The sequence below is a fragment of the Schistocerca cancellata genome, chromosome 1 (genome assembly GCF_023864275.1).
Source record: "Schistocerca cancellata isolate TAMUIC-IGC-003103 chromosome 1, iqSchCanc2.1, whole genome shotgun sequence".
In the NCBI taxonomy this organism is placed as follows: domain Eukaryota; kingdom Metazoa; phylum Arthropoda; class Insecta; order Orthoptera; family Acrididae; genus Schistocerca; species Schistocerca cancellata.
In genome coordinates, this window is record NC_064626.1 from 157,361,715 (window position 1) to 157,387,624 (window position 25,910).

The following is a 25,910-nucleotide window of genomic DNA, read 5'->3' on the forward strand; positions in this document are numbered from 1 at the left end:
CTTCTACTCACTGCACTGTATTACGAAAGTCTACATTTAATTTCACATTTCATATTACAAATATGTGCCCCATCAGGAGATGACAGTGTCTGTAATGTACATTCATGAATCCATGTTACTTCCATGTCTAAATTTACGCCGATCTCCCTCGGGCATGGGTGTGTGTGTGTTGTCTTTAGCGTAAGTTAGTTTAAGTAGTGTGTAAGTCTAGCGACCGATGACCTTAGCAGTTTGGTCCCATAGGAATTCACGCACATTTGAACATTTTACGCCGAAGCAGCTGATATGTACGACACATACACGCCCATAAGTTGTCAACACTGGAAGACAAACAATAACACGCCCCCGTCTCACATCTCCTGACCCCACAGTGACCGCACTGCTTATTGCTCCAACTCTGAGATAAGCTGCCAGCTTTACTTAGCTTAAGGCCGAAGTCACTAACTTCAGTAAGCACATTTTAAAATATTACTGTCCCTCTAAGTACTTTTGTTTGTTACTGAGGGGGAAATGACACTCTTCAGACGCTTACTGATGTTTTCGGATTCACTTGTTAAGTGCCGGATGAATGTCAATATAAAATATGGCTGAGAACCGCGGGCCGCGTGAATAACTGATTCCGGCCGCTGTCGCAGGTTCGAATCCTGCCTCGGGCATGGATGTGTGTAATGTCCTTAGGTTAGTTAAGTTTAAGTAGTTCTAAGTTCTAGGGGACTGATGACCACAGATGTTAAGTCCCGTAGTGCTCAGAGCCATTTGAACCATTTGAACCGGCCGCTGTGTTTGACGACCTCTGGTGTACATGATTGACAGGTAAGATTGACCAACATGGCCTTGATTTGCGAAGAGCTGTAAGCGATGGGAAACTACAAACCATATATTGCTCGAGGACATGCGACGATTATGGCATCCTCACGAGTAGAACAATCCTGAGGGAAAGTAGTCCTCCATTCGGATTCCTGGCGGAGACTGCTCAGAACAGTGTTGTCTTCAGAGAAAACAAAACTGGCATCCTACGGGTTTCAGTGTGGAATGTTACATTCCTTAACCGGCTAGGTAGGTTAGAGAATTAAAAAACTGAACTGGTTTGGATGAAGTTGTTTGCGCCGCGAAACGCTAGCGTTGAGAGCTTCCGAATTAAGAACACAACTACAACCACAAGTTGTTTGCGTTATTGGGACAAGGTATGGATAATTTGTTTTCCTTATCTATAATATTCGTACATGGTCTAGACAAATTAATCCATGTTGAAAACGGAAGTCAAATTAACCTCACACACAATTATACAGGGTGTTACAAAAAGGTATGGCCAAACTTTCAGGAAACATTCCTCACACACAAATAAAGAAAAGATGTTATGTGGACATGTGTCCGGAAACGCTTAATTTCCATGTTATAGCTCATTTTAGTTTCGTCAATATGTACTGTACTTCCTCGATTCACCGCCAGTTGGCCCAATTGAAGGAAGGTAATGTTGACTTTGATGCTTGTGTTGACATGCGACTCATTGCTCTACAGTACTAGCATCAAGCACATCAGTACGTAGCATCAACAGGTTAGTGTTCATCACGAACGTGGTTTTGCAGTCAGTGCAATGTTTACAAATGCGGAGTTGGCAGATGCCCATTCGATGTATGGATTAGCACAGGGCAATAACCGTGGCGCGGTACGTTTGTATCGAGACAGATTTCCAGAACGAAGGTGTCCCGACAGGAAGACGTTCGAGGCAGTTGATCGGCGTCTTAGGGAGCACGGAACATTCCAGCCTATGACTCGCGACTGGGGAAGACCTAGAATGACGAGGACACCTGCAATGGACGAGGCAATTCTTCCTGCAGTTGACGATAACCCTAATGTCAGCGTCAGAGAAGTTGCTGCTGTACAAGGAAACGTTGACCACGTCACTGTATGGAGAGTGCTACGGGAAAACCAGTTGTTTCCGTACCGTGTACAGCGTGTGCAGGCACTATCAGCAGCTGACTGGCCTCCACGCGTACACTTCTGTGAATGGTTCATCCAACAATGCGTCAATCCTCATTTCAGTGCAAATGTTCTCTTTACGGACGAGGCTTCATTCGAACGTGATCAAATTGTAAATTTTCACAATCAAGATATGTGGGCTGACGAGAATCCGCACGCAGTTGTGCAATCACGTCATCAACACAGATTTTCTGTGAACGTTTGGGCAGGCATTGTTAATGATGTCTTGATTGGGCCCCATGTTCTTCCACCTACGCTCAATGCAGCACGTTATCATGATTTCATACGGGATATTCTACCTGTGCTGCTAGAACATGTGCCTTTATAGGTACGACACAACATGTGGTTCATGCACGATGGAGCTCCTGCACATTTCAGTGTAAGTGTTCGTACGCTTCTCAACAAGAGATTCGGTGACCGATGGATTGGTAGAGGCGGACCAATTCCATGGCCTCCACGCTCTCCTGACCTCAATCCTCTTGACTTTCATTTATGGGGGCATTTGAAAGCTCTTGTCTACGCAACCCCGGTACCAAATGTAGAGACTCTTCGTGCTCGTATTGTGGACTGCTGTGATACAATACGCCATTCTCCAGGACTGCATCAGCGCATCAGGGATTCCATGCGACGGAGGATGTATCCTCGCTAACGGAGGACATTTTGAACATTTCCTGTAACAAAGTGTTTGAAGTCACGCTGGTACGTTCTGTTGCTGTGTGTTTCCATTCCATGATTAATGTGATTTGAAGAGAAGTAATAAAATGAGCTCCAGCATGGAAAGTAAGCTTTTCCGGACACATGTCCACATAACATATTTTCTTTCTTTGTGTGTGAGGAATGTTTCCTGAAAGTTTGGCCGTACCTTTTTGTAACACCCTGTATAACATCTTAAAGTGAATTACATATTACTTTCAGAAAATACTTCCAAATATTTTAATTTATGAGATGTTAAATGTTTTGTCTTGTTTCGAAACGTTTTTGTCGTTATTTCCTCTTCTCTCTACTTCGGTTGGGTCAGCTATTTTGTTGCCCAGATAGAAACCTTATCTACTACTTTCAGTGTCTCATTTTCTAATCCAGTTCCCTTAGCATCGTCTGATTTGAATCGAATCGACTATGTTCTCTTACCCATGTTTCATGTTTTACTGATATTTATCTGACAACATCTTTTCAGCCGGCCGGTGTGGCCGTGCGGTTCTGGGCGCTTCAGTCTGGAACCGCGTGACCGCTACGGTCGCAGGTTCGAATCCTGCCTCGGGCATGGATGTGTGTGCTGTCCTTAGGTTAGTTAGGTTTAAGTAGTTCTGAGTTCTAGGGGACTAATGACCACAGATGTTAAGTCCCATAGTGCTCAGAGCCATTTGAACCAACATCTTTTCATGACGTCAGTTCCGTTCAACAACCCTTGCAAATCCATCGATCGCTTCTCTCATAGACTTACAATATTATCTGCAATCTACAAAGTTTTTTCTTCTCGGTGAACTTTAATTCCCTTTCCTAATTTCTTATGTTTACTCAGTGTACAGATTGAATAACATCGGAGACAAGCTATAACACTATCTCACTCTCTCCTTAACTACCGCCTGCTTCGCATGCCCTTCGATTCTTGTAACTACTGTGTGGTTTCTGCACAAGTTGTAGACAACATTTCGCTCCCTTTCTTTTTATCCCTACCACGTTCACAATTTCAAAGAGTGTATTCCAGCCATTATCAAAAGTCTTCCCAGTCTTTGGTAAATAACGCTTGTAGGTATTTTGCAATCATGACGTACTAAACTAATGCTTCTGTAATACTCAAATTTTGGAAATTTGTGGTAAGTTCTACGTGACCAAACAGCCGAGGTCATCGCTCCCTAAGCTTACACACTACGTAATCTAACGTAACCTAACTTACGCTAAGGACAACACACACACCCATGCCCGGGGGAGGACTCGGATCTCCGACGGGGGAATACTTAAATCTGCCAGCATCTGCCTTCTTATGAAATTGAATTATTGCAACCATTTTCTTAGGCTACAGTCTATAGCCTGAGCATAGTTTAGAAAACGCTTGTCAACGTTGCTGTATTGAATTTTATGCATTTATTCCGACCGGTTTCGGTGTTCAATCATCATTTAGGGAAAACAATATGACTTTTACATTACATATATAATGCTACAGGAGAATGCTATTCTACAGGGAATACTATGATACACATCAACAGTTATCGGTGTGTGACAATATTACACTGATAAATGTTGGACGGCCGGGGTGGCAGAGCGATTCTAGGCACTACAGTCTGGAGCGGCGCGACCGCTACGGTCGCAGGTTCGAATCCTGCCTCGGGCATGGATTTGTGTGATGTCCTTACGTTAGTTAGGTTTAAGTAGTTCTAAATTCTAGGGGACTGATGACCTCAGAAGTTAAGTCCTATAGTGCTGAGAGCCATTTGAACCATTTTTGATAAATGTTGATGTACATCATAATATATGCCCTGAATTTGTCCGTACCATGATATATGAGATGTAAAAGTATTTCTTTTTGAAGGATTGTTGTAAATAACATGTATTTTCTGGAATTATTACACTCATCTTTAAGCGTCAGGGTGTATCGCTTGTCTCATATATTATACATTTCAGACAGAATCAATTTGTTTTCTGAAGGATCTTATTAATTCTGACGGAATGTCATCTACACCACGTCCTGTTTCGTCTTACGTATTCGTCTTTAGCATGATATATGAGATGTAAATGTATTTCTTTTTGAAGGATTGTTGTAAATAACATGCATTTTCTGGAATTATTACATTCATTTCTAAGTGTCAGGGTATTTCGCTAGTCTCATATATTATGCGTTTTAGACGGAATGATTTTGTTTCCTGAAGGATCTAATTAATTCTGATGGAATGTCATCTACACCACGTCTTTGTTTCGTCTTACGTATTTCAGAAGTAATATTATAAGGCAGCAGAAGCTTGTAGGTTTCTGGGCGACCAGAACCCGTCGGCAGGTGAGAATCCTTCCCTGCCTGTTGCCGTCATTAGCCTGCCCTGATCACAGGCCCTTTCTCGTCGCCGCCAGTCCTCCCCCCCGGTCGTCTCCCCCCCCCTCCCCCCCCCCCCCCAGGCTACCGCCCTCTTCTGCCGGTCACCTGCTGAGGATGTCTATCTTTGTTCCGCCTAATTGGTGGCTGCCGTCCCGACCCACATAACACCCCTCTCAACCCTCGGGATGACTCCACACTACGCATTGATACACATACCACGAGTCCCGCTATTGTGGGGCGGCCACACAAAGGAGAGGGAACGATCCGCTTCGGAAATTTCTATTTTCACGAAGGGCCCCATTACGGAGGCGTTTGATTCCGTAGCGGAACAGTGCGAGGTGTCAATTTCAGTTTTGTGTTTTTACTAGGCATCAGTAGGGATTATTCGGCTGTAAGAGTGTTGCTGTAAGGAATCTGTTGCTTCTGGTGACTCGTTACACAACTTTTTCTTTGATTTCCTACGCTCATTTTTCTTTGTACCCGTATTGCAATGAAAATATGTGCAAGAAAGTGCCAATATCGACGGTATGTTCTGGGTGTCGTGTTTGGAAACAAACTTATTCGATTCAATAAGGTATTAAAAATTCCTAGTCCGGTGGTTAAACTGGGAATTTATGCCAGCATACGATCCACTTATACTTCTAGGAGAACTGGACTGAAGTTCTCTAGGTAATAAAACTAATAGGAGCTGGCTGCTATCACAGAACAAGAAGTAAAAGTGATACCGGACGAGCGAGTGCAACGTTCATTGCTTCCATAAAATAATAAGTAAATTCTCATTGGACAAACAGTGGTAGATATCCATCGGAGAGTGATGACTGTGTATGGGGTAGCCTGTCTGTCGACTACCACCAACGTGGAATGGTGTGCCAAGTTCCGTGTTGGTTGCTGCTGCGTCATGATGAGGCACGTTCCCATATCTCAAATATCGTAACGCAGAAGTTGCGCCAACTCAATTAGGAGACAAGCGAGTACCAGCCTTATAGTGCTGATCTCTCCCCATACGACTATGAAGCCTTCGGCCCTTAAAAAAGCCTTGAAGGGTCCATGATTCCTGTCGGTCGAGGACGAGGACGTGTAGCAGGCAGTTGCAGAACTCTCCCTGCAATAAGCTCCCACTATTACTAAACCTCCAGAAATGTCTCACTTTAACCGGTTAGTGCTTATATTGTGGTATAAGGGGCGTACAGTATAACTGGCCACGCTTTCCACTACGCTTTCCACTCCGAATTTTGCGATAATTCAGCCAGTCCGTTCTTGAACTGACGTAGTGAGCCGCCACGTAGGAGTTCTTCCTACCTTTCATGTGGAGATGCTCTTGTAGTTTTATGTACCCTTGCAGAACCGCAGCAGCGCCGTCGGGTTCTGGAAGTGCAATACTAATGTGCAGGTTTTAAATAATGAATTGGGAAGAAGTTTTTTTTGCAAATAATTTTTACCCTGGAAGCCATTATGGCGAGGTTACTAAGAAACACCATAAAATGAACTTGTTCACGTTGATTATAAGCTAGCTGTTAACAATACGTATGTTTTTGGATAGGGTCCGCCTTCAGCAAAACACAATTTTGTTTTTTAACCCAAACAAGTTTCACTGCAGTTGCAGCATCTTCAGTGGGCTTTTATTTTATGGCTGTTCAAAATAAAGAATGTTCTTTACTGTTTGTATACATGTAACTATTAGTTTTTAAATCGTAATTACAGATATTTGAAAAATTACGATTTAAAAAATTATATTTACATGTATACAAACAGTTAAGAACATTCTTTATCTTTAAAAGCCATAAAATAAAAGCCCACTGAAGATGCTGCAACTGCAGTGAAACGTTTGGGTTAAAACACAAAATTGTGTTTTGCTAAAGGCGGGACCTATCCAAAAACATACGTATTGTTAAAGCAAACACGGAAAATAGAGCTTCAACCCCAAGATAACTATTAACAGTGAGAGAGAATGGTATACTAATGACAAGATCGAAAAGCATCCTATCGACGATTGCCAGCTATGACGCACAGTCTGTAACTTGAGCATGCAATGGGTATAGTTCGTATAAGATCGTACATCTTCGGTTATGCCGAAGTTATTCATTTACTTATTAATATTAACGTTTCCTGGCACTGTAAAATTGCTGAAAGATAGATTTGTGAGCCATAGACTCCTCCTAATGTCCGAGTGGCAAAAAGCAATATTTGTCAGTAAATATTTATTAATAACAACTATGAGATTCGCGCTAGAATAAATGTACTTTCCCTACGTATCTCTTTGCTGACGTCACGAGCGATTTATGCATCGGCACCTCGTCCCACTGGCTCTGAAAGCGCCAGATGGCCAAGCGCCTTTGTTAGCCAGCGTGGGTACCTACCGCTCGCTCCTTACTCAGAATGAACTGCACCGCTGATGAGAGGGTTATTCGGAAAGTAAGGAACGATCGGTCGCGAAATGAAAAATACTATGAAAATCTGATGAAGCTATGCACAGATGCGTTGGGCACTGTGTCTAGTATGCCCGTCGATCGCATCATGTCGCTCTTTTCAGTTCTGAGCTCACAGTGAGAACGTAAAGATGGCTAGAAATTAGCGTCTCCCGCTAAGTATGAGGGCCTGGTGAAAGATTTCGCCTGAAGCTATGCAATCCATATAACATAACTGTCGTGCGGTTCGTTTTACACGACAATTCTCTGCCGCACTCTGCAGGGGACACGAAGATACTCCTGCAGCGTTTTCGATGGGAAGTGTTTGATCACCCACAATACAGCCTGTAATTGGCTACCCCTGAGGTTCATCTCTGCTCAAATGAACCGCTGGCTTTGAACACAATATTTTGACACAGACAACGAGCTGCAGTCCAGAGCAGAAAATTGTGGAAAAGCACTGGCGGCTGTCTGCTGTAACGAGGGAATTGAAAAGTTGGTACAACACTACGACAGATGTCTACGTCTGAGCGGCGATTGTGTAGAGAAGTAGTTGGAAGGTGTAACTAACCGTTGCAAATTAAACAGTTTTGATTTTCACTGTCGTTTCCATTTCGCGACCTATCTTTCATTACTTTCCGAATAGCTCTCGTACATTCACTTCAGATATGTGAAGCAGCAAAACTGGAAATAAAGTAAAATGCTCTTATCTGCAAATAAGGGATACCTTACAAGCAGGAAACGATGTTTTACCAAATGGGTATCTTCAGCCTGGTCCATCGGTTGGATGATTGCATCAATTGTAAGATGGCAAGAACTATGCCCCTCACATGAAGTCATTAAAGATCACGAAACTCACATTGCGCGAGCAGTAGGGCTGAACAAAAATGACTGACAAGGCACAATGCATCTTGTAGAGGGTATAGTATGGATGTATTGGAATAATTAATGTTGGGTGATGATTTTAAAATAATTCATGCGACATGAAAACTTTGTGGAAACGCGTCAATTTACTGGAGGCTAGTTTATTCCAGGGAAGTATTCAGAGTTGACCGCGCCCGTGTGGCGGTGCGCGGCTGGGGAGCGGCGAAGGGAAGTGACAATAGGCAGCATAGGGTGGCTCAAACTCTGAGAAAGCGGTAACGGGGCGCGGCCTCCAGCTGCCATAAGATGAGTGACAGTGAGTGGGTGGTTGACCCCATGCTGGTGTACTGGGAAGCAGACGGAGAACTTGTACACCTGTTGATAAATGTCCAGCGTCCTGTTTTCAATGAAACATGCGAGAAAGTGGCGCAAATCTATGGTGGAGCGGTCAATAGAGGCCTAAATATGTGTGTTCGTGACTATAGCAACTTCACGTTGAATTCACGGTCCGCAGAGTCTGAAGTAAATCAGGTGAAGAGCAACAGAATGAAATACACCGGCCTCCGATGGGAACGTAGGACCAAGGAATCTGAAGTACTCTCCTCGGAGTGAGAATTTCGGAAAAACTGGTGTTTTATGCAGGATGCTAACCTTGATGGGTGGCCTGGGAGGAGCTAAATAGCAGAAGTTGAGAGGAAGGGGAATTGTGTGGGTATTTGTTCACTTCCCAGAGCAGGCATTGGTTGGCGCTGGGAAGTGACGCATGATTAACGCGACTTGCGCTGCAATTGGCGTAAGTGATTTTGCTGGAGGGGAAACCGAGGCAAAGAGTGGACTGGCAGAAGTCTCCGTAGGGTTTTCTGTTCCCTGCTTGCCTAGAGTGTGGACATGGCGTTCTTTACTCAGTTTGCCTGAGAGAGAGTGAGCATCTCCGCAGTTTAGGACTTAGCAAACAGAACGATTGAGTTTGGAGATAGAAAGTTTTGGTTCATCTATGTACTGAGCAAGATAGCTAAGAGTGAATAGACGAGCGCAGCCTTGCAGCACCATGAGGCCGGCCCCGCCACGCTGAATTCGGTGATATTGCGCCCGCTCTGGCTTCAGTGAGGCCACTGATTAATTTGTGGCATCACGCCGTTAAAATTTCCATGAGGGTTTCATGGGCCGTGTATTGTAGAATTCTTCTCGCACTTTGCATTACACCTGGGTCAGTCGATAGGAATTAAGTTTGATTTATCGCGCTTTACTCCACGCAAACGCAATTTATTCCCACTACCTGTTAGGAGAGCCATGTAATGTGATGATTGAAGGTCGTGAGTTAAAATAAATTTGTGCTAATCGAATGCATCTGTTTTCAATCAAGTAGTTGAAATCCCAAGTCACTTTCTTAATTAATTTTATGTTCAACATTTGCATCTGGTTTTCAATAGCTGAATATAACATCATCAATGTGCACCCCTTTTTAATTAAAAGGGATCAATTCTGAACCAATTAATGTCAACACTGCCACTGCAGTTCAATCAGGAGTCACAGGGCCTTATTACTTTCTTTGCGTTATCCGATATTGCGGCAGTTTTGCACTCTCTGTTGATCTGTTAGTCAATTAGCTGGGGTGAAAACACGCCAAAACCAGATAAGTAACAGGTGGGGTGTTACACAATATTCAAGGCAGTTCTGTCTGATTGAACGAATTTTTCGATCGCCCCTTATAGCAATAGTAATAGTAGCAGTAATATCAAAATAGAGATTGTGATGGTGGCGACCCCTGTTCCACCATAGGCGTGAGTTAAATGTGCCGGAGCGTATACGAAAGTTGGGCAGCGCTCATGTAGACCACGTGAAGCATTAGAACCACCACCTGAAGTTCTCTCTATTTCTTATTAATACAGTCTCGAAAATTTTTAACGTATAGAGTACCCTGTCGTGCAAACATACTGACGCCATCTCGGATGGCTCAAACGGCACGGCGCTCCTGGTTGTGCTCCGTTCCTCGATGACGACGGAGATGTCAGCTGAGAAGAGAGAGTGTACGTGGCGGTGACTTACCTCTCGTCGCAGGTGCAGTGCATGAGCGTGTTGATGCGCCAGTTGAAGAGGCCGTACTTGGTCTGGAAGGCGGCGATGTAGAAGGGGCAGGTGGTGTCGTGCAGGCGGCAGCAGCGGTCGGCGCCGTTGAAGCCGCCCAGCTGCGTGTAGCGCTCGGCGGAGCGGCCCTTGCCGCACCACTTGGTGCCGGGCACGCGCAGCGCGTCCACCAGGTCCCGCTTGCGCCTGCGGCACGCTCAAACGCTTACCTCCAGCCCGCGGCTGCTGCCGCTGCCACCGACCGCCCCAGGGTGGACGCCATGTTGCCTCCCCTGCACCCGCGACTCTCAACCCTCGCCGGAACGACGCTGCCAATACCACATTTCTGTCCATTTCATCTCAGGACTTTGATTCCTGCCCCTAGGAGACAAATCTGACCCACTTTGCACTGGCAGTCAGTCAGGAACGAACCAAACTGATTGGTCAGACGGTTGTCCCATTTGAAGATGCGCCGTGTACAACTCCCGAACGCTGGGGATAGATACACCCTGTGGCGCGATTGTAAACACGATGTTTGAAGCACCATGTTTTCAAACGGGTTTGTAGGGAACGTACTGGCTGTCTACTTTGAGCGACGGAATGATAAATGCTGCGGAACACACATATTACAGCGCAAGAATTTGGTTTTCCGAGGTTAGCAGTGTCTAGGGTGGATGTTCGGTACCGTAAAGACAGTGTTTCCATTCGCGTAAACTGTCACACAGGACGACCACAAGTGGTGGAGGAACGAACGTCACGTCGCCTCCAAAAAAGACATACGGTGCGATGCATGGTTATGAGTCAGATTGGCACCAATTTGAATGTAGGACGTCAGGAAACCATTTCCACTTAGGGCCATTAAAATTGCTACACCAAGAAGAAATGCAGATGATAAATGGGTGTTCATTGGACAAATATAACATAGTAGAACTGACATGTGATTACATTTTCATGCTATTTCGGTGCATAGATACTGAGAAATCATCAGTACCCAGAACAACCACCTCTGACCGTAATAACGGCCTTCGTACGTCTGGGCATTGAGTCAAACACAGCTTGGATGCCGTGTACAGGTACAGCTGCCCATGCAGCTTCAACACGATACCACAGTTCATCAAGAGTAGTGACTGGCGTATTGTGACGAGCCACTTGCTCCGCCACCATTGACCAGACGTTTTCAGTTGGTGAGAGATCTGGAGAATGTGCTGGCCAGGACAGCAGTCGAACATTTTCTGTATCCAGATAGGCCCATATAAAAACTGCAACATGCGGTCGTGCGTTATCCTGCTGAAATGTAGGGTTTCGCAGGGATCGAATGAAGGGTAGAGCCACAGGTCGTAACACATCTGAAATGTAACGTCCACTGTTCAATGTGCCGACAATGCGCACAATAGATGACCGAGACCAATGGCACCGCATACCATCACGCTGGGTGATACGCCAGTATGGCGATGACCAATACACGCCTCCAATGTGCGTTCACCGCGATGTCGCCAAACACGGATGCGACGATCATGAGGCTGTAAACAGAACCTGGATTCATCCGAAAAAATGACGTTTTGCCATTCGTGCACCCAGGTTCGCCGTTGAGTACACCATTGCAGGCGGTCCTGTCTGTGATGCAGCGTCACGGGTAACCGCAGTCATGGTCTCCGAGCTGATAGTCTATGCTGCTGCAAACGTCGTCGAACTGTTCATGCAGATGCTTGTTGTCTTGCAAACGTCCCCATCTGTTGACTCATGGATCGAGACGTGGCTGCACGATCCGTTACAGCCATGCGGCTAAGATCCCTGTCATCTCGACTGCTAGTGGTACGAGGCCGTTGGGATTCAGCAAGGCGTTCCGTATTACCCTCCTGAACCCACCGATTCCATATTCTGCTAACAGTCATTGGATCTCGACCAACGCGAGCAACAATGTCGCGATACGACAAACCGCAATCGCGATAGACTACAATCCGACCTTTATCAAAGTCGGGAACATGATGGTACGCATTTCTCCTCCTTACACGAGGCATCACAACAACGTTTCACGAGGCAAAGCCGGTCAACTGCTGTTTGTGTATGAGAAATCGGTTGGAAACTTTGCTCATGTGAGCACGTTGTAGGTGTCGCCACCGGCGCCAACGTTGTTTGAATGCTCTGAAAAGCTAATCATTTGCATATCACAGCATCTTCTTCCTGTCCGTTAAATTTCGCGTCTGTAGCACGTCATCTTCGTGGTGTAGCAATGTTAATGGCCAGTAGTGTACATGGGACTGTAAGGAGACAAATGGACCACAAAGGCTTCTATAACTGACGAGCGACTTCTGTCCCTTTGCCTTCCGACGACTTTTGGCCTCTCATTGAATTAAGTCCTATACTCTGTCGAACAGTACTATCGTGTCACCTCATGTATACTGAAAACTAAAAAAAGTTAAAAAATTGGAAAGAATGGTCCGATGTAAACCCGATTTGTAGACTACACGTCATTAACGAGTTCCTCGTCGAGGCCGTGAAGGCTAAGGGATCGTCTTTCAGCCGTCCTGGCATGCTCTGCCTTACACCGTCATGCGGATGCCGTGTGGAGGACATGTGGTCAGTTCATCGCTCTCCCGTACGTTTTGCAGACTTTCCAGACCGTGGACGCGTTACTGTTCTGTCAAATAACTCCTCAATTGGCATCACGAAGCTGAGTGCACTCCATGTCAGTCCTCCCACCATAGAAAAATCTTGGGTTCTCCAAACGGCAGCCATCGACATTGACCATTCAGCCACGGAAGCGGGCTACATACCATTAGCCGTTACCTAAATAATTAAAGTTCCAGTGACAGCCCAAAACTGACACCAGAATGCAATAGCATTGAGGTATTGTTACCATCTTATCGTCCCTTGATAGGGTGTACAAGGTGTCTCGATCCTTTTGGTTCAAATTGAAACATGTGCTAGTGCGTTCACAACCGATTATATTGAGGTAGGGAACGGATAGTCGGAAATGCATATTCATTGTGTTATGGACATACACAGCGTACACCGCATAACAACAACGTTGCTCGTAGTAATTGTTCAAAGTGACAACTTCCAGTCTTAGTGCATGCGTGGCAATGGCGCATGGAGCTCTGCCGGGCTTTCTCAAGGCTCCCTGGTTTATGCACATTGGTCGACGAAAATCGAATTGCACTTCGCTTCTCTTCACAAGTAGACGACAGTAACATGCGCGCCGTGTTTGTTTCGTAGTACATACTTCTCTCGCTAGAGCTGCACGTAAAAATAAAACACCCTCTGTAGCGCGAACTTCAAATTATATCGTCGTGAAATTTCGACATTCCAGGTGTAATACCAGGGAAGAACAAAATTACTGAGCGTTGCTTTCCGATCCTCCCTCGTACTTTATCAGATAAGGAAATCTTAGAGAGGATCGTGGAAGTTGGATTTGGATTTGGATCCCTTGTCTTTTAAATGGGGCCCAGAACCCTCACCGTGGCACATCGTCGAGGATCGTCAGTCGACGAGAGGCGTGTTAGTGGAGCCCTTCCGGGTATCACGAGGGAGAACTGTCAGTTGAGCCGCAGCGAGGTGAGAGGAAACACTTGCGCGCTTATCGGCCACAATTAATTCCCGGCGTCTCGGACACGCCGGCCTACGCCCAGGCGCTAAATCAGAGGCCGACTTATCGCCGTCTGAGGCGGAGCGGCGCATCCCGCCTTATCCCGGACCGGTCCCCGTACAGATCTGTTCCTCCCGGAACGATCGCCGTAAAAGAGATTAACGCCAGTCAAAAGATGGACGCCATAACGCCGGGGAGGGGCCCGCCGGGGTAATGACTTGGCGAAACTTATCGCGCTCACCGCGCCCCGCCGCCGGGCCCGCCGACGTTAATTGAGTCTGCCCGTCCGTAATAAGGAGCCTGGGCAGGGCAGTTGGGGATAATTTATACACGATACCACTCTGGCCGGCTGGAACGAAATTCCGGCTCTTTTACTGCCAGCGTCCACAGGCCGCGCGGTTGGTAGAAGGCGACCGAGCTACGGCGCGGCAGAACAACGGCGTCTCGCAAGATCTATACATTCTTCTACAGGGCGAATCGCCAAAGACGATATACCTTTTTTCTTTCTTGAACGGTTCAAGATACCAAACGACGTTTTCGGCAAATGATAGTGGTCAGAGGCGCGTAATTCTGCGGTAAGTTTCTACATCTACATCAAGATATACCGGGTGATCAAAAAGTCAGTATAAATTTGAAAACTGAATAAATCACGGAATAATGTAAATAGAGAGGCACAAATTGACACACATGCTTGGAATGACATGAGGTTTTATTAGAACCAAAAACATGTCCGACAGATGGCGCTTCATCTGATCAAAATAGCAACAATTAGCATAACAAAGTAAGACAAAGCAAAGATGATGTTCTTTACAGGAAATGCTCAATATGTCCATCATCATTCCTCAACAATAGCTGTAGTCGAGGAATAATGTTGCGAACAGCACTGTAAAGCATGTCCGGAGTTATGGTGAGACATTGGCGTCGGATGTTGTCTTTCGGCATCCCTAGAGATGTCGGTCGATCACGATACACTTGCGACTTCAGGTAACCCCAAAGCCAATAATAGCACGGACTGAGGTCTGGGGACTTGGGAGTCCAAGCATGAGCCGGCCGCGGTGGTCTAGCGGTTCAGGCGCTCAGTCCGGAACCGCGCGACTACTACGGTCGCAGGTTCGAATCCTGCCTCGGGCATGGATGTGTGTGATGTCCTTAGGTTAGTTAGGTTTAAGTAGTTCTAAGTTCTAGGGGACTGATGACCACAGACGTTAAGTCCCATAGTACTCAGAGCCATTTGAACCGTTTTTGTGTCCAAGCATGACGAAAGTGGCGACTGACCACACGATCATCACCAAACGACACGCGCAAGAGATCTTTCACGTGTCTAGCAATATGGGGTGGAGCGCCATCCAGCATAAACATCGAAAGTTCCAGCAGGTGTTTATCAGCCAGGCTGGGGATGATGCGATTCTGTAACATTACAGCTCCTTTTACACACGATTGTCATGCGCAGTAACTGACGTTTTGCTGTCCAGCGTCATCTGCCGGACATTTTGTGAACATTGTTTTTTATTTTGGTTCTAATAAAACCCCACGTCATTCAAAGCATGTGTGTCAATTTTTACCTCTCTACCTACATTATTTCGTGGTTTATTAAGTTTTCAAATTTATACTGACTTTTTGATCACCCGGTATACTCCGCTAGCCCCCAAGCGGTGTGTGGCGGAGGGCACAATTCGCGCCAAAGTCATATTTACCCCCCCCCCCCCCCCCCTCTGTTCCACTCGCAGATCGCGCGAGGGAAGAACAACTGTCTAAACGCCTCAGTACGAGCTCTTATTTCCCTTGTCTTTGAATGGTGATCATTGCGCGATTAGAAAGTTGGTGGCAATAATATATGCTCTACATCCTCGGTGAAGATCGGATTTCGGAATTTAGTGAGCAGCCCCTTCTGTTTATCGCGCCGTCTATCTGCAAGTGTGTCCCACTTCAAACTTTCTATGAGATCTGTAACGCTCTCGCGATAGCTAATTGTACCAGTCACAAATCTTGCCGCTCTTCTTTGGAACTTATCAATCTCTTGAATCAGACTCGACTGGTAAGGGTCTCACACAGACGAACAGTACTCTAAGACTGGACGAACTAACGTATTGTAAGCTATTTCCCTTGTTGAAGGACTGGATCGCTTCAGGATTCTACCAATAAACCGCAATCTAGAGTTCGCCTTACCCGCTACTTGTGTAATCTGATCATTCCATTTGAGATCATTTCGAATATTCACACCCAGATACTTGACGGACGTTACCGCTTCCAAAGACTGGGCTTTTACTTTGTACTCTTACATTAATGGGGATTTTCGCCTTGTTATACGCAGTAGGTTACACTTACTAATATTGAGAGATAACTGCCAGTCATTACACCACGCATTTATTTTCTGCAAATCCTCATTGACTTGTTCACAACTTTCTTGTGATACTACTTTCCTGTAGACTACAGCATTATCGGCAATCAGTCTAAGGCCGCTGTCAATACCATCAACCAGATCGTTTATGTAAATCGTAAAAAAGTTGAGGACCTATTACACTGCCCTGGGGCACACTTGAAGTTACGCTTGTTTCTGTTGAAGTCACCCCGTTCAGGACGACATACTGCTCCCTGTCAGAAAACTTTCTATCCAGCCGCATATGTCATCGGATAGACCGTAAGCGTGCACTTTTTGGAGCAAGCGACAGTGCGAAACCGAGTTGAACGCCTTTCGAAAGTCGAGAAATATGGCATCAACCTGGGAGCTGGTATCTAGAGCCTGTTGTATATCATGCACAAAGAGGGCCAGCTGTGTTTCGCATGACTGCTGTTTCCTAAAACAGTGCTGGTTTCTGCAGATGAGCTTCTCAGAGTCTAGAAAGGTCATTATGTTTGTAGCTTTTGACTCTTGCATCAACCGAGATACTGAAGGTAACACGTTTCTTTTGAATGTAATAGCATTCAAAGCTCTTGAAAAGATGAACACACTGATAAAACACTTGTGTTTTCTTTGAAAGTTTTTGCAAAATCGTCCGAGAAATGTGCTGAAATCGAAAGGTAAGGCGACTGGAATTGATTATTTCGGTGCAAACACCATCGAGGGTGACTCTCACGTCTTATTCAGATAACGAACCCAATAAATCATAATTATATTACTACTGTGTTACAGAATACCCAGGGACAAGAAAGAAGTACGCTTAATTAAGTTTAATTTGATCCAATTCTGTCAATGCTCCTTCCTTGTGTGTAATGGTGAGAAAGCTAGGCCCTCTGTCTGCCTACAGGGACCAATGACAGATGTACGTTATGTGAACATTGGAGCTGTTAATTCTCATTCAGTGTGCTCGTCATTTGTCGCCTCGAGGTTGAGATGTCCAAGTTCCAGTCCTCTCGCCGAAGAACAATCTCTGGCAGTACCTGGAATATAACCCAGGCCAGGTCACCGCTGTTCTGTCGTCCAGTGTTGGGCGCCAATGACAGTCATTAAGTTTTGTGTCGAGATGATAGCAAAGAGACACGAATCCATTTTGCTGGGTCACCATTACAGTCAAAGAAGAAACACCAACAGAACCGGAAAAATTTAGCCTAATATTATTACTTCTTTCTTGTTTATTGTAAGATCTGGACGTATTTCGGTTCACCACTTAATATAACTGATAATTATTGTAAACAGCTTCTGTGATTAAATGCAAAAGAAATATATAATGCATGTCATTTACGTTTATTCATAGACGTAATCTTTCTCTTTCTCTGTCTTTTTCAATCTCTCGAAGAACTTCACAAATTGCTCGTGAGACTGGACACCAACAGATGGTTTAAAGTACATATTGTTCCCCTAAGAGATGTATCGATCTGAAAGTCTCTGTATGCAAGAGGCAAAAGAGTTGAAACATCGATTCTCCTCTAATATCACTATCATCCTCACATCAGAAAAGGCAACTTACAAAATTATCGTGGAATTCTTGAGACATTGTTAGCTTCACGTAGAAGTATGTATACTGTTACGGATAACCTCTGTATTTTGCGTTCTGTTATCCTTATACATTTCTTTAAATCATCGGATATATTACTTATGTAAAATGATCCTGGCTGTATAGAACTTACATCAAACAACAATTAAAGAAAAGGTAAATATTATGGTATATAAAAACGAAAGAATCAAAAAGGACACCAGAAGGTTGGACTCGCTCGGTACTATACCCCAGGATCGTAAAAGAAGCGTACGGTCTACCGTCCTGTGATGACGAGGTTTTCAGAGACGGAGCACAAGCTCTAATCAGTCTGGATGACTGGACGGGTCTTACAACTACGTCCAACGAATGAAAATCCAGTAACTTAACATTGCGCTTTCCCGACGGGTTGCGATAATTTAGAGATTTCTTCATGATTTATTTCTCACATTTATAGAATGATAGGACCTAATGCACAGAAATATTTTATTCAAACTATCGTCATTTTTATTCAGTTTATTTCTGGATTTGATCAGTGCCCAGTATCCTGCATATAGTATTCCCTCTACAGGGGCTCATTCGGCTGTATGAAGGAGTCCCAAGGATACTCTAGCACAAGAGAAAACTGAGAATGAAGAGAAAAAGAAGATACTTAAGAAGGATAAAAGAGGGGGAAAGTGCGGCGAGTGTATTCTGGAGACGGCGTACAGAATATTTGTGCGACCCATTCTTGAGTACTGCTCCAGTGTTTGGGATACCCACCAGATCATATTTTAAGGAGACATCGAAGTAGTTCAGAGGCGAGCTGTTAGATTTGCTATCGCTCGGTTGCATCAGTACGTAGTTTCGTGGAAATGTTCACTGAGATTCATCCTTGATGGGAAGAAATGATCTATTTGAGAATAGGAAGTTTGGAGAATCAAGCTGCAGAACGATTCTACCGTGTCCAATGTTTACCTCGCAATAGGATCGTAAGGCGAAAATACATTGAGTGGGCAAAATTAATGAGAAGCCGTCGGCTGCTGAAGAGCATGTGGTGCGTCTGCATATAGTCCAGACAGAAATGGGGTCACGACATCTCACATTCAAGTCGGAGTCAAACTTACATTCACTACTTTGACGATGGTTCTGCTGAGATGACGTGTCGTCCGATCGTTGTCGTCGTGCAGTGTGGTGGTTTATGTGTGTGGAAACATTGTCTTCGGTATACTGAAGGTCCACTTTAGATGCTGTTTATCTTGGAAACTCGAATTGTTACTTAAACTCTGACGTGCTGTCACCCACGAGTCTTGCACGTATTATCATCCCACGTTCGAAGGCGATTAACTGCCGAGGTGCTGCTATTTTCACTCTACACTAGTTTTTAACAGACTGCTTGGATATGGAGTCTTTACTCGTGCCACGTGTTGCTGCAATCGGGTGTTACACACGGCTCATTTTCGAATGTTACAACCGTTGCCATGAGTTTTGGACAATCAAGCGAGTTAAGGTCCCACACATACAGGTAATAATCTTTCTCTTGCTCGAAACTTCTTGGCATATTAAAACCGTGTGCCGGACCGAGACTCGAACTCGGGACCTTTCTTCCAGGACTGCTAGTTCTGCAAGGTTCGCAGGAGAGCTTCTGTGAAGTTTGGAAGGTAGGAGACGAGGTACTGGCAGAGTGAAGCTGTGAGGACGGGGCGTGAGTCGTGCTTGGGTAGCTCAGTCGGTAGAGTGCTTGCCCGCGAAAGGCAAAGGTCCCGAGTTCGAGTCTCGGTCCGGCACACAGTTTTAATCTGCCAGGAAGTTTCATATCAGCGCACACTCCACTGTAGAGTGAAAATTTCATTCTATTTCTCTTGCTCGGTTTATGAGTGGGACGGGAAAGGAAATTGGTATAAAGGTATCTCCACTCTATGAAAAACGTTGGATTGCGGACTGTGGATGAAGATGTTGAAGGAAGGACTGTGTCACTAGACTGCCACAGATTGAAAGTATAAACTCTCCATCGAAGACCACGCCTCAAAGTTGGACAAACAACGCTGTAGAAACGACAAACGACGCAGGTGAGCTTCAATTATGTCTAAGTGAACACCGGTGAAGAAGGTCAACATTACCCAGTTGTAGTGGTCAGACGTGCTGCGAGGACCGTGACGCACAATTGGTTTCCGTTCACTGGTCTTTTCTGATACAAGCTCAGAAGGAATGAGTTCTCCCTACTTTACCTGCAGTAAAAGTGTTGACACGGCAAAACAGGAGAGAGCCGGAGGCCCGAGCAAGGACGTCGAATAGTGCAAGCAGAACAGGGTCCGCGTGAGGCGTCGTGTGATGTTTACCTATGGTCGCAGTGGCAGTGGCTGATGGTGAAGGGCCGGTAGTTGAAGAAGTGGTACTTGGTGGTGAAGGCGTTGATGTTGGCGCGGCAGCGGTCGTGCTGCCTGCAGCAGCGGTCCTCGTGGCTGAGCGGCCCCAGGCGGCCGTACGTCGCCGCGTCCCCGTTGGGCCCGCACCACAGCGTGCCCGGCGCCATCAGCATCGAGCGTAGCGAGCGCTTCGTCCTGCCCACACACCGCCGCTCGTCACTCACCGCCCTGCCCGCACCACCACCCGTCATTCACTGGCCACCACCTCCCAAAGCAATACCACCTTTCCTCAGTACATGCTTCCAGTGTTTCTTGGTTAGATGATGGTACACTGGTACCAGTAACAGCTGTCCTATGAGCGGAGCATCCCACTATAAATTTTTCGCAAGTCCCCTTGTAATATCTCTTTATATTCGATGAATTATTCTGATACAATTCTACCCTTTAATGACGTTTACTAATTTTCTATCTTCATACTCGCAGAATCCATGCGAAAAGTAGTTCATACAATAGCTATGCCATGAGCGCATAAGTATTCTTTGTAGTACACTCTCTGGTGGTTGTTAGAAAAAAGAGAAGAAGGGAGCTTCCGAGATTGTCTTCGTGCCGATTAGCCTGAGCTTGGTTTGGAAGAACTGTAATCTGATTATTGATATTTATAACAGAAGATAACTGATACGAACTGTACGATTAAAAATGAAATATATATATAGATTGCTCCTTCATACAGAGGTGTGTATTTGACAACTGAGAGTTAATGATATTTATCGATATATTGCGTAGTTGTTAATCAGAAGGGACTTCCGAAAGACTGGATACGAACCTGCATTTAATAATCCAAGAGCTCCATTACTTCTTCGGAAGGTTAAACTTCATCAAAGCCAAATATCCGCTTGATCTGAGGTTTCCCGACTGATTATACAACGCTCCCAAAATTACGAGGCATTTTATTTGCACACATCAGCAGACTGCCGCAAAGCACGAGCCTGCAGAGAAGAAGAATCATCGCCTGATTTCATTCTAACAAGTAAAATTTCAGATTCATTTTGAGTGACTGAGCTATGACTGTGTTTCCTATCATGAATGATTGATTGCTCGAACGAATTGAGAGCTACAGAATTACGTAGATAGAAGGAAAAATTACACCCTCTCTGATATTGTGTTTCGTACAACGAGCGTAAAACGAAACGGGACAAAATCTGTAAAATCATCGTGTCTCTTAAATATTGCCCCTCCATTACAGTCTGTAATGTCGTTGCACCAAATTTGCTCACAGGATATGGAGATATTAAAACGATTCACTAGAGAAAACTGTTTAACAAATAATTTTCCCTGCTTCAGTCATCTTTCACTTCACTAGTGGCCATTGAAATTGCTACACCAAGAAGAAATGCAGAAGATAAACGGGTATTCATTACACTAGAACTGACATGTGATTACATTTTCACGCAATTTGGGTGTATAGATCCTGAGAAATCAGTACCCAGAACAACCACCTCTAGTCGTAGTAACGGCCTTGATACGCCTGGGCATTGAGTCAAACAGCGCTTGGATGGCGTGTACAGGTACAGCTGCCCATACAGCTTCAACACGATACCGCAGTTCATCAAGAGTAGTGACTGGCGTATTGTGACGAGCCAGTTGCTCGGCCACCATTGACCAGACATTTTCAATTGGTGAGAGATCTGGAGAATGTGCTGGACAGGGCAGCAGTCGAACATTTTCTGTATCCAGAAAGGCCCGTACAGGACCTACAAGATGCGGTCGTGCGTTATCCTGCTGAAATGTAGGGCTTCGCAGGGATCGAATGAAGGGTAGACCCACGGGCCGTAACACATGTGAAATGTAACGTCCACTGTTCAAAGTGCCGTAAATGCGAACAAGAGGTGACCGAGACGTGTAACTAATGGCACCCCATACCATCGCGCCGGGTGATACGCCAGTCTGGCGATGACGAATACACGCTTACAAGGTGCGTTCACCGCGATGTCGCCAAACAAGGATGCGACCATCACGATGCTGTAAACAGAACCTGCATTTATCCGAAAAAATGACGTTTTGCCATTCGTGCACCCAGGTTCGTCGTTGAGTACACCATTGCAGGCGCTCCTGTCTGTGATGTAGCGTGAAGGGTAACCGCAGCCATGGTCTCCGAGCTGATAGTCTATGCTGCTGCAAACGTCGTCGAACTGTTCGTGCAGATGGTTGTTGTCTCGCAAACGACCCTATCTGTTGACTCATGGATCGAGACGTGGCTGCACGATCCGTTACAGCCATGCGGATAAGATGCCTGTCATCTCGACTGCTAGTGATACGAGGCCGTTGGAATCCAGCACGGCGTTCCGTATTACCCTCCAGAACCCACCGATTCCATATTCTGCTAACAGTCATTGGATCTCTACCAAAGCGAGCAGCAATGTAGCGATACGATAAACCGCAATCGCGATAGTCTACAATCCGACCTGTATCAAAGTCGGAAACGTGATGGTACGCATTTCTCCTCCTTACACGAGGCATCACATCAACGTTTCACCAGGAAACGCCGGTCAACTGCTGTTTGTGTGTGAGACATCGGTTGGAAACTTTCCTCATGTCAGCACGTTGTAGGTGTCACCACCGGCGCCAACCTTGTGTGAATGGTCTGGAAAGCTAATCATTTGCATATCACAGCATCTTCTTCCTGTCGATTAAATTTCGCGTCTGTAGCACGTCATCTTCGTGGTGTAGCAATTTTAATGGCCAGTAGTGTAATATGTATCATTACGACACAGGAACATGCTGCCACTAATAGGCAGTTAGATTTAACGTAGGGTATCTGTTGAGGTGGATCCGTAACGCTTTCAAATACTAATCGCAAGGTTTTCGTAATCTTTTCCTCGATACGTGCAAACTATTAGTCCTAAAGAAAAAAAAATTGAACAGGTCCTTTATGTAGGAAATTTAATGTTGTTAAATTTTCTACTGTGGTACGGATTCACTAGAGGTCGCAGCTTTCGAATTATTTAAGAGAAACGCACAAAAGTGACCTTCAAATGCGTTTTTCTTAATAACTCGAAAACAGTGTCCTCTAGCGTAAACATATCTCAGTAAAAAATTTAATTGCATTAATTTTCCTACAAAAGGTTGTAAGGGGTTCAGTACCCAGCTGGAGCAAATGTAATTTCGATGTGTTGCTCACACGCTGCCTGCGACAGAAAATATCTTTGCTGCAATAGAGTCGCAGGTCGGAGCAGTCTCGGTAGCAGTTGCAGGTGCTCGCTGCTACAGGGCAGTTGTTGCCTGTCGCTGATACAGTGCATTTCATAGCCACGTATTGTAGGGTAAATTTTATTATTTTTGTTGGCATGCGCGTAATCAAGTCACTTGTCTGAGATGTTAATATGAATTTGTTTCAATCTTCTTTGTGATTCGTCAGCACCATTTTACCTAGATTTGAAATATTCAATTTTTCATACAATGGATTGGAGGTCTACATCTACATGATTACTCTGCAATTCACATTTAAGTGCTTGGCAGAGGGTTCATCGAACCACAATCATACTATCTCTCTACCATTCCACTCCAGAACAGCGCGCGGGAAAAACGACCACCTAAACCTTTCTGTTCGAGCTCTGATTTCTCTTATTTTATTTTGATGATCATTCCTAACTATGTACGTTGGGCTCAACAAAATATTTTCGCATTTGGAAGAGAAAGTTGGTGAGTGAAATTTCGTAAATAGATCTCGCCGCGACGAGAAACGTCTTTGCTTTAATGACTTCCATCCCAACTCGCGTATCATATCTGCCACACTCTCTCCCCTATTACGTGATAATAGAAAACGAACTGCCTTTTTTGCACCCTTTCGATGTCCTCCGTCAATCCCACCTGGTAAGGATCCCACACCGCGCAGCAATATCCTAACAGAGGACGAACGAGTTTAGTGTAAGCTGTCTCTTTAGTGGACTTGTTGCATCTTCTAAGTGTCCTGCCAATGAAACTTGGCTCGCCTTCCCCGCAATATTATCTATGTGGTCTTTCCAACTGAAGTTGTTCGTAATTTTAACACCCAGGTACTTAGTTGAATTGACAGCCTTGAGAATTGTACTATTTATCGAGTAATCGAATTCCAACGGATTTCTTTTGGAACTCATGTGGATCACCTCACACTTTTCGTTATTTAGCGTCAACTGCCACCTGTCACACCATATAGCAATCTTTTCTAAATCGCTTTGCAACTGATACTGGTCTTCGGATGATCTTACTAGACGGTAAATTACAGCATCATCTGCGAACAACATAAGAGAACTGCTCAGATTGTCACCCAGGTCATTTATATAGATCAGGAACAGCAGAGGTCCCAGGACGCTTCCCTGGGGAACACCTGATATCACTTCAGTTTTACTCGATGATTTGCCGTCTATTAATCTAAAAGATTTTCAGAATATAATTTTTAAACAAAAAAAGAAGGAATAATTTTGCCTTAAGTCATTGCCAGTCCCGATCCAGTCATTTATTTAAATTTAAATAGTTTAGAAATTTTCTCAGTTCATAGTCATGTATTGTTTACTAATCAGACGACTAGCTGTGCAGCTGTGTCAATAAGCAAAGTCAGTTTTTCTAATAATTCAAATCTCAGACAAATGTTGTCCAGTATTAGTAGATAGGCCAGCATTGCACTAAGCTGTGCCACTCGCGAGCAGATATATAGACAGCGTTATCCGGCGACACCATCTTGAGGGAAGAATTTTTCCGTTTATTCTGATTGATTTCACAGGGCCATAGCGTAACGCTGATAACGTCAAAATTTATACAGTGAGCGACTGCAACTGCTGCCGAAACTGCTCTGACCTGCGACTCTATTGCAGCAAAGATATTTTCTGTCGCAGGCAGCGCGTGAGCATACATCGAAATTACATTTGCTCCAGCAGGCTAGTGAACCCCTTACAAGGTCTTGTTCATTTTTTTCTGCAGGACTAACAGTATTGATGTAGCGAGCCAGAGAAAATGAAAATCTCGCACGTGGTTTTTCAAGGTGTTGTAGGTTGCATAAAACCCATACATAAGAGCAGCTGAACCACCCTATACATTTTGATGCTATTGCACTTCATTCCCGTGTTATGTCGCCACACGCTACCTGTATGCAAAGGAAGGAAGTGCGTTGTTTTATTCTCGGTTTTTCCATTGATTCTCGGTTTTTCCATTGACGCATCTGTTCCTCTGCGTTTCCTTTATCCTTTTTCTATAATTTAATCGAGTACCTGAATTAAGATAAATGAATGTGTTTCGTGAAGGCAGGCAGTAGCTGTAGTCCGCTACCGTAGTTTTGCAACCAGTAGTAGCGTAGGTGGAAACGAAGACAAGTCTAACTATACCGTCAGGGTAGGTGGGTGGTCAGATAAAGTTAAGTTGGCAAGGCGTATACCGTGGTTCTCTTTCGTGCCTGTCCACGCTTGAAAAGTGGGAGTTATTGCGATAGTCTGGTCTAGGGCATTCTTTTGTTGAGACTTGGGAAAAACTGGTGTGTCCTTCTGACACTATTGGATTGAGATATTTAAATATACTTAATGTGTGATATTTGCTCTTAATAATCTTATTCAGCGTTTTCTGTATTACCATAAATTCATGTAACCTATTGTAGCAGTAATTTTTTGGGCGTTTTGATTATTCGTTTATTGATAGTAAGTATTGTGTGTGGGAGTTGATTTGAAGCCAGTAAGAATACAACACAAAGGAACTTAGATCTCGTGT

At 44.8% G+C, this 25,910-nt stretch overlaps 1 protein-coding gene across 1 annotated transcript in view; it reads right to left on the bottom strand.

Moving 5' to 3' along the window:
- Positions 1-25,910, bottom strand: part of LOC126167602 (uncharacterized) — a 426,870-nt gene that overhangs the window by 174,404 nt on the left and 226,556 nt on the right. Inside the window, exon 4 of the mRNA XM_049920489.1 lies at positions 20,154-20,375. Within this exon, the coding sequence (XP_049776446.1) occupies positions 20,154-20,375 (222 nt within the window). The remainder of the gene's footprint in view (positions 1-20,153; positions 20,376-25,910) is intronic.